Here is a 16,133-nt window from a genome sequence, read left to right as displayed (position 1 = left end):
TCATAGAATCGTCAAGGTTGGAAAAGACCCTTAAGATCATCGAGTCCAACCGTTAACCTGTCACTGCCAAGTCCATCTATACCATGTCTTCAAGCACCGTATCTATCCGTTCTTTAAATACCTCCAGGGATGGAGACTCAACCACTTCCCTGGGCAGCCTCTTCCAATGCCTGACTACCCTATCAGTGTAGAATTGTTTCCTAATATCCAACCTAAACTTCCCCTGGCGCAGCTTGAGGCCGTTTCCTCTCGTTCTGTCACTCGTTACTAGGGAGAAGAGACCGACCCCCACCTCGCTACAACCTCATACGGTATGGCATAGCCCTTTGGTCAGTTGGGGTCAGCTGTCCTGGCTGTGTCCCCTCCCAGCTTCTTGTGCAGCCCCAGCCTGCTCACTGGTGGGGTGGGGTGAGAAGCAGAAAAGGCCTTGACTCTGTGCAAGCACGGCTCATCAGTAAAAAAAAATGTCCCTGTGTTATCAACACTGTTTCCAGCAGAAATCCAAAACAGCCCCATACTAGCTGCTTCGGAGAAAATTAACTTTATCCCAGCCAAAACCAGGACAGTGATATTTCTGGGAATGAATGACCCAGAAATACCCTGGTTATACCACTTGCTCTCCTGAGCCCTAGCTCCCTTGCTTTCTTTCAGCATGCAAGTACCCGAAGAACACTTAGGAACTGCTGCTTTTGTGTGTTGCAGTGCTCAGTTTCTTTATTCAGCAAACTTCTCAAGTGCTACTTTCTTCTCATAGCTCTGAAGAAATTTAAGAAACCTATTCTTTTCTTCTTTTAAGTCCTGGGGAATTACAGAATAGCATAAGTGTATTACTACATGTTCCATCGCGTGGTGAATGTGCGGGAACTGGGGATGTTTCACTGGTCACTGTGGAAAGCTAGCTGTTCACAAATCCTTTCCCTGTACCTTATCACAAAAACACAGTGTGATAAATAGCTAAATCTGTGTCATCTTGTCTGCTTCAGAGGTTGTTTTGCAGCAATGAATTGGAAGTATTTTTTTCATGAAATTATGTCTTCTTCCCATCAAAGGAGAGATACCTAAGCCTCTTTGTTTCCTCTTACTCAGTACTCATTATCTAAACAACACTTTCAGTGGTAGTTGCACTTTCTGCTCTGTGTCTCTCCCAGTATGTAACCTTCAGAGCTTATGTAATGTGGTCAGAAGAGACAGTGAAAAATAGAAGACTGAAAAGTAGGAGGACAGGCAAGAAAGGAGCATGACAACAGCCTCGTCTCATGTTTTGCTGTGTCTGAGTTGAGTCAAATTGCCATTTCCCTAATCTCAAATACTTTAGTCCCTCTGAGGTGCAAACCTCACACTTTCACCAGCACACCTGCACAAGAAGCTGCAGGGACTAAAGTACAAAGGAAGAAGATCAGATACGGGCGTTTGAGACGCAAAACTTCTAACTGCTTGCAATAAGCTGAAAAAGCAGAAGTCAGAAGTGAGATGGAAGTCTTGCATGGAACACCTGTGCCATGGATGGGCTAAGACTTCTAGGTGCGTAAACGCTTTTTTTAATCCTTGGGCTTTCAAAAGTACCTAATTTCTGTTGAATTCAAGTATAAATAAATAAATAAATAATTCAAAGCATGGCCTGTGCATTTGCAGGAAGCCTGATCTTCATTTGTTTTAGACAGAACCAGTGGAGAAGATCAAAAGAAAGTGTAAAGAAGCCAGGTTAGGAGGGTATTTCTTAACAGACTGGATGCCGTACTAGGTGGACCGGTGTCTCCAGGAATGAGAGAAAGCTGCAGTGCGCTATGAAGAGGCTCCTTCACGTGTACAACTAGCTGAGGGAGGCTGTCCTACACCACCACCTCTGCCAGCTTGTGGGGACATCAGCAAAGTCTGCCCATTCAAGTTTGGGGGAGGATGAACATTTTATTTCTAATGCTGGCCCCTGGTTTTGATGAGATGTGCCAATTTTCCCTCCATACAGGTACTCGATTAAGGCAGGGGCAGATGCTTTTCCTGATCCCAAGAGTCATGTTCCAGAGCCTTCGCACAGCCAAGAGGCACAATCCGCACACTGGGAGGAGCAAGAACAATGGCTCTGCAGGGGTACCCACTTCCCTGTCTGACGGGAGTTAGCTGGGGGGCACAGAGAGGCCACAGCCATCCAGTTGGGTGACCCCCCCAAGCAGGGGCATCAGACACTGGTGCCACCCATATTGCATAGACCAGGTTCATACCTGAAGCACATGAAACTGCACGCAGCCCAAGGGTCACACATCCGTCTTAAGAGATGATCCAGCTCCATGATGAAAAGCTAGCCGCTGCAACATGTTTATTTTACACAGTTGGTCATATGACTGGACTACAGAAGCCACTGTTAGCTGCCTGAGCTCACTGTACACATGTGCCTCAGAACTAAAAAAAAAAAAAAAAAATAAATCCAAAGGCTGCCTAAAGACTGATTTTTCACTGGGTCACAGATTCCAGGTGGACACACATTGTTCCTGAAGGGAAAGGTACCTGGGAAAAGCAAATGTGCTGTTAGGTTTAGACTTCCTGTGCAGAGGGTTATCCGTCAGCTGGAAATGGCCGAGGGTACTATAAAATGGTAGCAAACACATAGAGCTAGTCAAAAGGAAGTGCAGTGAATGTGTGTGATAGGTCTAGCTTCATCTAACCACTCATTCAGAACTTAGGCACTTGCAAACAAGCATGCACACCGCTGTGGATATGCATCGAGCTGCAGACCTTTGCTGGGTGTAGGCATCCCTACGCACCATGTCAGAGAAGAGAGGAGGGCTCACTTGCTTATTTCAAAGTGGAGAGAGGTGCCTCTCACTGTGCTGCGCTTACTGGAAGGATAACTGGAAGGATAAAGCAGTCCTTCGGGAAGTGGAAAATTGAGATTCAAATCCTTCTTCCACCTGGAGGATGGGGAAGAAACTCAAAACCACATCTTCCACATTCAGAAAGACTGCCTGCACCATCATGCTAGAGGATAATCAGAGGGGGACCACATCACTACCAATTCTGTGGAAGATATTGACCATGAACACAAGATTCACGCTGTGGTAACAGGACACTTGGGAGGAACACAGCCTCAGGGTTCACAGCTGCAAAATCTAGGCTACAGAACATAAAGTTTTTATCTTACAGTTCAACCCCTTGCTAACCCTTTGCAGTATGAGTGGACTTAGGTGCTGCTGACTGGATGCACCTTGAATGGAATATTCATTGCTGATTATCTTTCCTAACATGTCATTATTCTCCTAAGACAGCAGAACAACGACCGGTTCCACAGCCAAATTTATTCAGCAGAAATTTTCCCTGGGAATTTGCATCAAAGTTGTAGTGAGGGACCCAGAACACTATCAATGGTTCCTCATGGTCACAGAAAGCCTGCATGGCCCAAGCCTGATCCTTCTATTCCTAAGACTGAAACAGATGCCAGTAGAGTCAGAATAAAATAGCAACCTGGAAGAAACACCGCAAGACCAGACAGAAATAGACATCCCAAATTTTCTTTGTGTCACGGGCAAATGACAAAGACCAGGCTACATGTTTTGGTTTTTTGATAATTTTTTTTGCATCTGTTTTGGAAAAAATATACAAAAAAAGCCAAGAAGAACGAACATGGAAATGTGAGGTAAACATTCCAGTAAAAGTACAGACAGAGGCTCCATTCTTTAAAGGAGACACACAGCAGTTATCACCATGCTAGAAGAATGAGATGCAGGAAAACCCTAGAAACAGTGAAAAGTCATGTAATGAAGCCTTTGCCCCAGTTTCTACCCATTGTAAATGGGCTCTTTTTTGTTCTCCCCCTCCCTCCCCCCACACTTAATTGTCTTTTTTTTCTTTAAACAAAGTTGTTAAATTGTAAAATAGCAGTTTTGATATAAATTCTGTATGGCAGAATTTTAAAAAATGCAGACTGCTACTACAGACTGTGTCAGGTTTGATTTTTTTTGGTTTTGCTTTTTTTTGTTTTTTTTTTTTTTGACTTGCCAAAGCCCCTCAGTGAAAACTACACGCTTGGGGCAAAATTGACTTCTTGGTTATGCCAATCTGAATGCCAAGTAATGCCACTCCACTGGAGAAGTGGTGTCACTTTTCCTTTGCACCAGTGTTACTAGTTACCCCACAAATCTATGATGAAGTTATGAAACACTTAAAGCGCAGCCTTAGCTCCACAGTGGTGGCTGTATATCCCCATAGTCAATTCCTGAAGCCAGGTTTCACTGGGAGCTTTAGCTGGGCCTCAGGGAGGAACAGAGATCTAGGGAGATGATATAGTCAGCTCACATGCTATCAGCTACTACAATAAATTTTCATGTCCAGTCTGTCTATATTGCAGACTGATTATGTTGTTTTAGTTATTCTTCAATAACTAGCACAATCACCCACACCAGAACAATCAGGCTTTGATTCAGTAAGATGCTTAAGGACATACTTCAAGTCTGCCAAGTAGTCTGGAAACTAGATGGCTAACTGAAGTCCATAACGCTAAGGAATGCTTAAGTAGCTCACTGAATCAAGGATGTTTATTACTTGTTGATAGTATCATTCGGGTTAGATTCCTGATCACCATTATTTTAATCTGAGTTAAATATATGTAATTACTTCAGACCTATGCTGAGCTTACTCAGATCAGAATCTGACCCACTGGTAGAAGCACTTCTTATGGTAAGAAAAGGTAAAAGTGAATTTTTTTTTTCAAGATATATAAATTCAAAAATGAAAAAAAAATTGTGTACAAATATCACATAACAACATCAACAATTCCATAGATGTAGTTCCTCAGTGCACACTTCAAACAAGAAAAGGTTTTTTTTGTTCTTTTTCCATTTTGCTTTTAAATTCTGGCATAATAATATTAAAGCTGACAAAAAATCAGGGCAAGCTACATCACTTCCTCATACAAAAAAAGTACAAAACATTAGCCTCTAACTAGACATAACATAATACTGGTCATCACAGTTAGACATTTAGTAACTGTGTGTCTTGGAGTATTGTACTGGAGGGTAATAAAAAATAGCTTCTGTTGCCAGTCTTCCATCTCAGGTTACTTCAGTCATAGAGGCAGAGTGATTCTGCAAAGAGGAAAAGGCAAACACATGAACATTTGTATACATTTTGGCATTTACATATCCTAGTGTGTAAAATGAATGAGAAAAACCTTCACTAATAAAATCTGTTGCCCAGCTAATGTAGAGCTTTAAAATGAAGAGATGAGTGCAAATGTGACTGCCGTCTATCCTGAGCTTGTGGTGGGAAACGCTGAACTCAAGCCCTGCTTATGAGCTATGAACACTCACTAACAGGCTTGAAAAACAAGGTGCCACTTTTTCAAGAGAGACTTTCAAACTGGACCGGATCCTGTCCAGAAGGACATGTCAGAACAAGGTCGAGCACTTCATACAGTCACATAACTAATACAGTGGGTCGGTCCTCAGTCATGAAGAGCCTAAAAGACCATGGTTTGACTTCATGTGATGTGTGCATGTAGATCCTACACAGTTTGATACTAGGGAACATATAGAGCTTAAAACCATAGAGAGGTGGGGTCATTATGACAAAACACATGCAGCCACAGATATATAGCAACACAGAAATCCTCTTTAGGTGGAAACAGTGTTGATTGAACGTTCTTGGAAGCCAGTGTCCAGGACTTCAGTGGCAATACTGAGTTGTCCTTGGATCATGCTGCATCAAACAGCAATGAGCTCCCAAGGACTTGTTTATAATAACTTCAGAGTAGGACCACTTTTTTCCCAATCTACTCCTGCATGGTAGATGTATGGTCATTTAGAGACTTATACCCTGAATCAGAGAAAATTTTGTTGTTTGTTATAGTGGACATCAACAGCTAAGGCCTAGTCTCTACCTGCACTTCACAGTCCAGAAGCTATAAATAGCTGACTAGACAAAATTTTTCTCACAGTCTATGAATATTTTCTCCTGTTCAGCCCTTTTGTCATACATGATGCAATGAGGATATGTAAGTAGCACTTAGTTTCTGGACTGCAAGTCCACCAAGAGAAGAGCTAATGCACACAGTTCTGCAGATTTAGTTGAAAGTCTTCCAGCAAATCATTGTCTAATCAAAACTGATTTTTCAATTAAGCACAATATTTCTACTAGTTAGAAACAGTGTCTTTTCAATTTTTTTAATTCCTATTTTTAGTTTATTTGTCAAAGTATTTAACAAAAGTCACTATTGATCTTGCCACACACCATGTACACAGGAATGACAGGCCATCTAATACAGGAAGTACAATTTAAAGAACAAATAAATTACACCAGGGCATTTCAGATAACTATAAACTACAGTTCCTCCTTGTTTGCAGAAATTCTTGGCAGGTGGCATTTGCTTGTCTGTTTTGAAAGGACTGGGTATGATTCAGATACGCCAAGACAAGCCATTTGAAGTTAGTAGTTTAACAAAAACGCCATCAATGATGCTGCTCCTACTAGCCTATTTTTTGCAAACTTGAAATAATGCTATTAACTTATTTTCTGATGACTTAGAGATAGAAAACCACATATGATTTTGTCTCCTTATAGCAGATACTGAACAGTAGTAAAAATAAAAAACTAATCTCTATAATGTTTTTCTGGACAGCATAGTTTATCCTCAGGATTACCAATGTTAGAGTAAATCCTTAAGACATCCCAAAAGCATTCTGAAGTGTAATTAGACAGAATTATCTTTACTTTTCTCTCAGTTTTCTACTTTTCTAAGCAAAAGTTTTTTATCACAAACGATGTGCAGAGGCATGTGAAATCCTACTGCTTTAGCTTTGGATGTGCACAGGGGCAGAAGATCTACAGTATTTGGTAGTTTAAGGGATAAATGCCTTAAAACAAACTCTCCTCTGATGCAAATTCACTCTGTTCAATGAACTTAATGTTAGGAATAAAACCAGCTCACTGTGTAGTTATGCATACAACTAGTTTTTACTCTGCCATAACAGAAAATGTGCTTGGTGGTGGTCTGGGTGAGAGAATTTACAGTACCTGTGCACTCAATGTCTCCAGAGGACTTTCCACCCTTGGAAAAGCCATTAGTGGCATTCCTCGTGGGTCTTCAGGCTTCGGTTTAGAAGGAGCTCCATGAGTGCCTTTAAAGTTATGGACAACACATATCCCCTGTGTAATGCAGAAAAAAACAGTGAGGTCAGCATGTTCTGTCCCCAGCAAAAAAACTCACAGGAATTACCATCAGGGGTCTCACAACTGCCAGTTTTTGTGAAGAACTTAACCTGGGTTTTGGTTCAAGGCATCATCTCTCTCAGCCTTGGGCTACAGTGTGTTTACTGATATAGTTGGGCATGGTAGACTACCTTGGTAAATGGGTTCATCTGGCCTGTAATCTGAGGTGATGAACCATTCTCAGCCTTTTTATGTTTTATACAGCAGAGACTCCCATGTCTGCTTTATGATCACAGAACCATGGACTACCCTGATGATGCATTTTATTGGCCAAATATTCCCTTCAGACTCTGACCATCATTTCCAAACAGTGAAAACAGCTCACTGGATGGCTGAATCTACCTCACATCTGGAGGACATCAAGCTCATTTGACACCATTCCTGCATACTTGCAGCACAACTGCTGTGGTGTTTATCCTACAAGCCCTTCCCTTGTGCATGACCAGACTTACTGCATCCACACGGTGATGGTAAAAAGAGCACACATGGCAGGTTGGGGCTTGGGAACACAATGGAAAAAAAGACATACAGGAAAAAAAGACATCTGCTGTCAGAGCGATTCCTACAGCTAGCTCCTTGCTGGCTCTTCTTCGCTGCTCTTTAGACCTGAGCCAGGAGCAGGCTGCAGCCTGAGTGAGTCTTGTGCCAGCAGCAGGAATCTCACAGCATCCTTTCCCTCCAAGCTCTGGGGAGAGCCCTTCCACCACTCTGCAATTGGGCTTGTGACACTTGCAGGGTGGCAGAAGGTCTGCAGGGCCAAAATGTGGCTAGGAGCCAGCTGTCACTGCTACAAACAGGTACTGGGAGCACATAGATTGTCCTGACCAGATATATGGGGTGACTGCCTCTTATATTGCATGGGCTAGATTTAAACTGCCTTTCCCAGTGGGAATCAGACAACTACTTACATTAGAGCCTAGGAGATTCAGGTCAGAGGTTGTGGACATCTTTTTATTTAAAGGGAACAGAAATAAATGATATGTGAAGCTTTGGGTGTTTTGTTTTGTTTTTTAAGTACAGAATAGGAAAAAAAAGCAGTGACAAGACAATCTACATTTAAGGGATCTTTTTGAAACCTAATCCCTCCTGATTACAGGGATAAAGTGTCTGTTGCTATGCAGTGGAGAGCTTTGAAACTTGATTAAATGGAACCAGGCACATTTCTTGGTAATAGTGAGAATCACCTTGACTGCTGTGTGGGTAAATCCTCAGCAAGGGATCTCTCACCAAAGAAAACACTTGAACCACACAGCCAACAGGGGAGCAAGTAATATTTGAAGTCCAGAGAGATGCTGTGCCTAGATTCTGTGGGAAGGCTTTTAATACATTTTAATACATTTCATTATCCTATGACATAGTGAACAATTTCAGCTCAACTCCAAATGCTGCAAAGGGAGGTAGTTTTGTCTCCCAGGGAGTTTGTCCTGACCTTCCTTTCTATTGCACTTCTTTCATGGTCTGAAATAAAATGGAGAATGAGGACCACTGCTTAGAGCCCCAGACAACACCCTGTATCCTACATTTTTGCCAGATATCAGGCAGACAGTGGGGTATTGCAACAGGGGTGTCAGAGAAGAAGTCTCAAGCACGCCCCGCTTTTGACATTAGTTGATATCTACATCATCTTTAAAGCATTTTCCAGGACAGGTCAAGTAAGAACGTGTACAGTAATTAAAATAATCTTGAAATACATACAATGCACAATGTCATCATATTAGCCTTATCAATTAGTATGAACCTGATTTCATATTAGGATTTTCTCTGATGATACCTTTAATTAGATGGGGCTAGAATTAGTTCTTAGCAACTCAATTAATCAGCTGCAATACGCCACAAGGCCACAAGAGAATAGTAATTTTTTTTTTTTTTTTTTGGTTAAACTGAGGTATTTTTAAAAGGAATGCAGAAGGACTGATGGGCTTACCAGAAACAAGGCTACAGCACTCCCCAAGATGAAGCCTGCGATCACGTCCGAACAGTGGTTTCGATACTCAGAAACTCGATTTAGCCCAGTAAGGAACGCAGCACACAGGGTACCCAGACACAGCACAGGTTTGGCTAGCCTGCTACTCTTTGTTTTAATTGTGCTTGTGATGTACATCTGAAACAAAGGGCAAGCCAAAAATGAAAAGGGGCTCTGCCAGAAATGCATCTTTTTCCTCCCAGACAAATCCAAAATCAGCAAGGATGTAACAAAACCCATGATTCATTAAAAAAAGCATTGGGAAATGGAGGAAGAGGTTTAAGGTAATTCAGAGAACACTTTTAAGAGAACAAAAGAGATACTGTTAAATGCTGCTTCAAGATGTCAAATATCCTACCAACTGCATTTACCCACTGGACTTTTTCTGAGCTGGTATGTACAGGCTCAGTTTTACTGGCTTCCCAACTTGTGCCAGTACTTGCTCATATGCTAGCAAACACGCACTCTGAATGTGCATGACTAAATGTTTGCAAAGGGAGTGAAAAAATTGTGTTTATACTCCTGCAGAAACTGTAATGTGCACATGATGGAGCGCCTAGCAGATGTATGAACTAGCTGCCCGAGTTTCCTAAGTGGCGTTAAGTTTAAGAAACAGAGAACATCATTAAGAGAAACCATTCCAGACATTTTCTCTGCAAGATGAAATGCAACACAGAATATGAGAAAGATTTCTTTCAAAACAAAGTTGATTCTGAAAATGTAATTCCAGAGCATGAAGTTTCACTGTACTCTGAATATTTTTTTAATGAACCCCACATGTTTTTGGCAGTTTGTATTTTATTTTAAATGCATTTTGACAGAGACAGTAAAACCGTGTGGGTCACAATTAGCAGCCAGTCATTAATTCCAGAGCCACAAAATGACAAAGATCAAGCAAAGCAAGCCTGATGGCAAAACAATTCAATAAAATCCTTTTCAGCAAGGAAGTATGGATGCCTGCATGATTGCCAAAGCTTTGATAAGCAAAGCAAATACATCAAATATGTTTGCCAGAAGTGTCTCCAGGTGACACATTGCCTCTTATACATGAAACAGAATCAGGACGATACATTTGAAAAACTAATTTCATTCTTATTACTAATTAGCTGGTAAATGACCCTGATTCACACAGCGTAGATCTGATTCAGTGAAAGTACAAACACCTCTTCTGTTGGGGAATGGAAAGATTACAAGCCATGGAAGTGTCTCTTCCAGTGTTTAATATCAAAAGATGTCATTTTATTTGCAAAGAAAAAATATGTTCTCTTGTGGTAAAAATCAGTAAAATCATCAGAGCTGAAAATATTTCCATTCTTGACCCTTTTTAAGCTGTCAGAAATGGAAATATGGTTCTGTTCTTCTGGACAAAAGACTCTGTAGGAGATCCTTATTGTTTTAATTACATCTGCAATAGCACCACAACTGGGATCTCTGATTGTGCTGTCTGAAGGTCACACACCTGATCTTTCTCTGGGATGACTTCATTTCTGGGGAAGGGCACTGCTGAGTGCTTTGCCATGGACAGCACTGAAATCAGAGCGGGACTCTGCAGGATGGTGGATACCCAAGAGTTGCTCTCCTTTGTTGCTTCTGCAGCAGCTAAGGACACTATGCTGGCTCACACTGCCAGTCTCTGGCCAAGACTTGAATGGCTTGGCTGGGGTCAAGCTACCTCGGGATCTTCCTGTGCCGCTGCTGAAGGAAGGAGGTTTGGTGCTTCCAATTGCAACTACCAGCACAGCTTGCTTCACATTCCACGATCTATTTGGCAACCATGGGCAATTATTTTACTATATTTTAATGCCTGTCCTTTTCTTCGTGAGCCAGGTATACAGAGATCACTATGGTCTGGCACATAGTTTTGGGATCAAGAAACAGAAATTATACCCATTCTCAAGGTCACTCTGTTCATTGCCTTTCATATATTCCTTTATCCTGCTGTATTGTACATATTTTTTACCCTAACTTTCTCCCTGTCCGTATTTCTTTTCCCTGACTGGGCCATCAAACGTCCCTACAGCTGGCTTCCCCTCACTGGCGGGTGTTAAAAATGTTAGCTTTAAACCCAATACAATATGTAACTCTAGAAGAAGGGAAGAGATGCAGCAACCACCTCCTGGAAGGGAAGGGACAGGCCAGAGAAACCAACCGGGGGAAGGCAGATATGACTGCCTCCAGACCTGTACCTAGGCAAAATTATACTTTCACGTGCCAAGAAACTGCAGTACTAGACTTCTAACAGCTGAATTTGCCAGACCTCTGCCTGGGAAAATGAAGTCTTCTGCCCTTAAATATGCTGCTGAGCACATCATTTAAAGATTAATTCAAATTATGAACTGGAATATTATAGTGTGTAATAGCATTGGGAATGGGACTAAGCTACTCGAGAGGTTCCTGCTTGCTTTGTTTTTCCAACCTAATACCTGACTGCAGCACATGCCTTGAAATGACAGTGAGCAACTGAGCGCTAGGCGGCAATCTTGCCCCAGTCTTTGCTGGTAGGTTGAGTTGCACCTGACTATCACCAAAACTCACGTTCAGGTTCTTGGGAAACAATAGGAAAAAATATCGTGAAGTGCCACGGTGTGAGTCATTACCGCCCGTCCTTTCACCCTGTGCATTTCTTTCAGCAGAAGCCAATTCAAATGAGCAATAGGGAGCTGGATTGCTTTCCTGTTCCCCACCAAAGCAGTACTGCGGTTTACAGCATCCAAAGGAAAAGCATTACCTCTTTAAGGTAACAATGCAGTCCTGCTGCAACAGCTGCAAACCCTAGCTACAGAGAACAATCCATGCATGCTTGTTTTCTTACAGGTATGAGATGAAGCTGGATCTTTGGGTTACCCACATGGGAAAGTTCTTTTTACAGATGGGAAGTATATCTAATGTATGTGAGTTTCATGCATCTCAGCAGGAAAACGTAAACTTGTAGTAAAGAGAACATTTTTAGCAATGAGGGTAATTAACCATGTGAACAGATTGCCACGGGAAATCTGTTAAACCCTCATGAGGAGGGTTTAAAACAAGACAAACTGTTTTCCCAGAAGGTATGCTCCAGTTCATCCATAAATCACACACTGAGCTCAGAAAAAACTGGGAGAGCTTACCCATTCTGGTCAGACTTCCTGACCACTGCAGTTTGATCTTTGTTGTTCTTGTCCCTAAAGCCAAGATATTTTTTTTAAGATTCTCACAATGTGTTTACCCTTTTACTTAGAGCATGTTTTCAAAGCTTTGTGAGAAAGCCCAAAATCTCAGTGAAAGTCACTTACCTTGCTTTTCTACACACAGCAGGTGTTTTTGAAAATTTCCCACAATGCTATTTATAGGGCAAATTTATTTACAAAGCTCTAAATGTCAAAACCAGTTATTTGGTGGCTGGGAGAGGGAGGAAGGAAGTGAATATAAAAAGATATGAAGAAAATAGAATAAATCATATAAAAAAATTAATTACATATAACTTAACTATATAAATTATCAACTCAGCTTCTTTACTGTGCTCTTATCAGTACACTCAAGCAGTGTACTTAGCAGTGTGCAATGCACAATAGTAGCATTCATCCTGTGTGTAATTCCTCTCCCATCTTTTTCAGACAGACAAAAGCATAGACAGTCAAGGAGGCTTTTTTTGTTTGCAAGCTTAAAACAGACAGACATACATATACATATTTTATATATATATATGCAAATATATGCATATATTTAGAATATATGTTATATCTATGATGAGAAAGGCAGTGAGGAAGAAGTCTGTCTTGTTCTTTCGGCAGAAAGTGGGGAGATTTGTCATAGTTTATTTTCCTTGGAAAGTTTACAATTTCATACCAATACTGGAAAATTCTATGATGTCCTACAAACTTTACAGACAATCTTTTTCTTTACCATAGAGATTTCTACAGTAAGAGAGAAGCAGACCCTTTGACAATGATGGGTATTGTAGAACATGATGCAGTCTCCTAGATGCTCAGTGCAGCTGTTTGAAGTGCCAAGGCCTTGAATTTCATTGATTAGTCTATGGTAGGTGTTAATGCAGAAATGGAAGAAATTGTTTGTGGGGTCACAGTGATCTAGGTTCCAGAAAGGATTTGCTGTAGTGTTCTCTGCTATTCAGAGATTCCCAAATGTTGGAAGTTTCACGTCCAGGTATAATGTATCACTCTAATGTAGTCAAGAAGCAACGCACGTAGGCATAAACAACATGTTCCAGGTTGTGATCCAGTGTCATGAGGTAGAGTCTTCTAGCCAGACAGAGGTGACAGAAGGCATTACTTGTGGATGCTGCTAGGCAAGAGTTTAGCTGAAGAATCCTAAAAACACTAATAAACAGTCAATCTAAGTGATTAGTTGTACCTTTCAACCATAGAGACCCTGTTGTGACTGTAAAACAATTCTCCTTGCTTTCACTCCAGAGGCAAACAGAAGGATCAGCAAGGATATCTACCTTCACTCTGCAATAAGAGGCCCTCCAGTTGTGCTGGTGAAATACTTTAATTTTCAATGTTCTAATTGAACACTACCATCTGTTAGATGTCCTTGTCATTGACTCTTCCATGATCTTTCTCAGAAGAGCATGAAGTAACATTTGTTTAAAGGTGATGTAACTGGGATGCCCATATGCAGCATATGATTTTATCACCTGTGTTTTGGTTTTTGCCAGAAATGTTAACAAATTAAGGAGTATTTCTAGCCTATCATTTTACCTTGGGAAAGGTACTTAGAAGCAGAAGTAACTGTACAGCAGCATGTACTATGTACAGTGACTGCTATCTCTTCCTGCGATAATTCTGGGAGACTAATAAAATTTCATTAGATGACATTCTAAGTTTTGGGGCTGCTGGCTGTTTTCTCTTTCCCCTGCTTTAGGCATATAAGATTCATCTCTGCCTGCAGAGATCACAAAAGTGATGCTTTGGGTTCTCTTCAGCTTCTTTGACAGGTGACAAGAAAAAGCCTAGTTGATTACATATAAAACCCAGATTATAAAAAAAAAAAAACAAAAAAAAACAAAACCAAAAAACAAAAAGACAATTCAATCACAGTAGGAGTACTGTCACTAGCAGACTAATGAACAAATCAGTACAGAGACATCTGCAGAGGGTACTCAACATTCAGTGATGGGAGGAGACTCCCAGATCTCAACAGGCGTTTACTCAATGAAAGACAATGTCTGAGCTGATTCCATTCTCCTGCCTCCTCGTGTTCAACCTGTTTTATTTTTCTTGTGCCATGGTTCAGATCTTCAGCTTTATGCAAAATACAGCTATTACTAACCAAATACCCTGTGTTTCTTGTTCAGCAGCCCACATTATCACGCATATTAGAATCAGCAAGACACTTCTCAAAAAATTGTGCACAGCACAATTATTAAGCAAAGCTAGATCTGAACACTGCATTTCTTGTGAAATGCTCATGTTATTCCCAGCTGACAGGCAGAGAAAAGACAAGTGACAACACCTGTAGTACTAGAGGGTGTCTTCAGGCAGAGAACTGGGCTAAAATTGGACTGTAGCCTGAAATGCCTTAAGGGCAGACTTTTATGACCTTGCGGCTCAGAAATAACTCCATGTCCCGGTTCCACCTGGTATCTTCCTATGTGGAAGAAGTGCAGGCCCATCACAGGTACTCTTGAAGGACTAGGGCTCAGAAACACTGAACTACTGGGGACTTAAGCTCAGCAAGGAAAAGCATTATTCCCCTTCAGTTGTAGAAATCAGCCTGTTTGTAGAAGACTTGCCTTCCTAGGAAACAAGGAAGGTTGGGCAGGGAAAGTCCATGAAAAGATGTAACTAGCTTAGGGCAGAACCAGGACCAAGCCTGATTCTGGAGCTTCCACCCAAGAGTTTATCATGATGAAAACAGCTGCTACAACTATGCTGAATTTATTGGGAACTGTATTTCACACATGGTTGCTTATTGTTCAGAAGTAATGCATGCAAAATGTTCTGAGCTTTCCAAACACTTCCCAACAAATCCTGATCAAAGGAGTTACCAATTTATATCTCGATCATTATTCACTCAACATTCAGTGCAAACAGATGGATATTGAAACAGCAGCGAGTGCCCTCTTCATTTTATAGTAATAATGTGGTGTTTTATTCATCTGCTACCAAGATCAGGGTAAAATAATCAGTAAATATGTAAATAAGTAAATATGTTTAAGGCTTTTCTCAAATCCTGATGACCTACAGACAGACTCTGCCACTCATTTGAATCAAGCTATTGGGGGAAAAAAGACCTAGTTAAGCCATTTTGAGATCAGAACCAGATTAAGTCCTTGGATCTTAATGGCAAAACCACCAAGGTTTTCTGCTTCATGAGTAAGCTTCTTGGATCAATTTTCAAACATTGCAGACACTTTAGCCAGAGAACACAAAGGAGCAGCTGATCTGTTTCACTAGACTTTTAAAGCCAATTTCCTTCCTGACAGTATAGCAGTGTCACCTTGTCAAGATGTCAACTGGCGTCCATTTCTCTGTGATAACAGCAAAATTCTGTCACTGACTTTTATAACAACCTTCTTTGCATGGGGAATTCAGATGCTAAAGAAGGGGAGCAAAATCCAGCCTAGTTCAGCCTCCCATTGAAATGGCACAATTTACATTTTAAATGTTCAACAACCAATGGCATGTGAACAAAAGAAATAGTAGTGATCCAGGAGCCATTTAAGCATCAACCTCATTTTAATGTTCATGAGAAAGGGGCAGGGAGAAAAAGAGGTTGAATGCATACTCAAAGGCTTCTGAGAAAATCAGCAGCAAAGACAAGATTAGGACCTCATGCCTCTGTATTATACAGTGCCTCAAAAACAATGAGCATTTGATTTGCTTATACTAGGATTGGCAAAACACAGAGAGAATGGGATTTTCCCCCACAGATAAAGAAGAAAACCCTTCCCCAAACAACACTCTTTTTCTTCAAAAACACATTGTAAGAAAAATGGCCCCATCTAGATGCACATACAGAAACCTCTCATACA

The 16,133-nt window shown here is 41.1% G+C and overlaps 1 protein-coding gene across 1 annotated transcript in view; it reads right to left on the bottom strand.

Annotated features, from left to right (window-relative positions):
- Positions 1-5,039: 5,039 nt before the first annotated feature.
- Positions 5,040-16,133, bottom strand: part of PLPPR1 (phospholipid phosphatase related 1) — a gene marked incomplete at both ends in the record, with an annotated part of 73,419 nt that continues 62,325 nt past the window's right edge. Inside the window, 3 exons of the mRNA XM_082335871.1 lie at positions 5,040-5,072; positions 7,000-7,131; positions 9,119-9,295. Coding sequence (XP_082191997.1) covers positions 5,040-5,072; positions 7,000-7,131; positions 9,119-9,295 — 342 coding nt within the window. The remainder of the gene's footprint in view (positions 5,073-6,999; positions 7,132-9,118; positions 9,296-16,133) is intronic.

The sequence above is a fragment of the Platalea leucorodia genome, assembly GCF_965183815.1.
Source record: "Platalea leucorodia genome assembly, chromosome: Z".
NCBI lineage: Eukaryota > Metazoa > Chordata > Aves > Pelecaniformes > Threskiornithidae > Platalea > Platalea leucorodia.
Note: the sequence above shows the minus strand (reverse complement) of the source record. Positions and strands in the feature narration are given on the sequence as shown.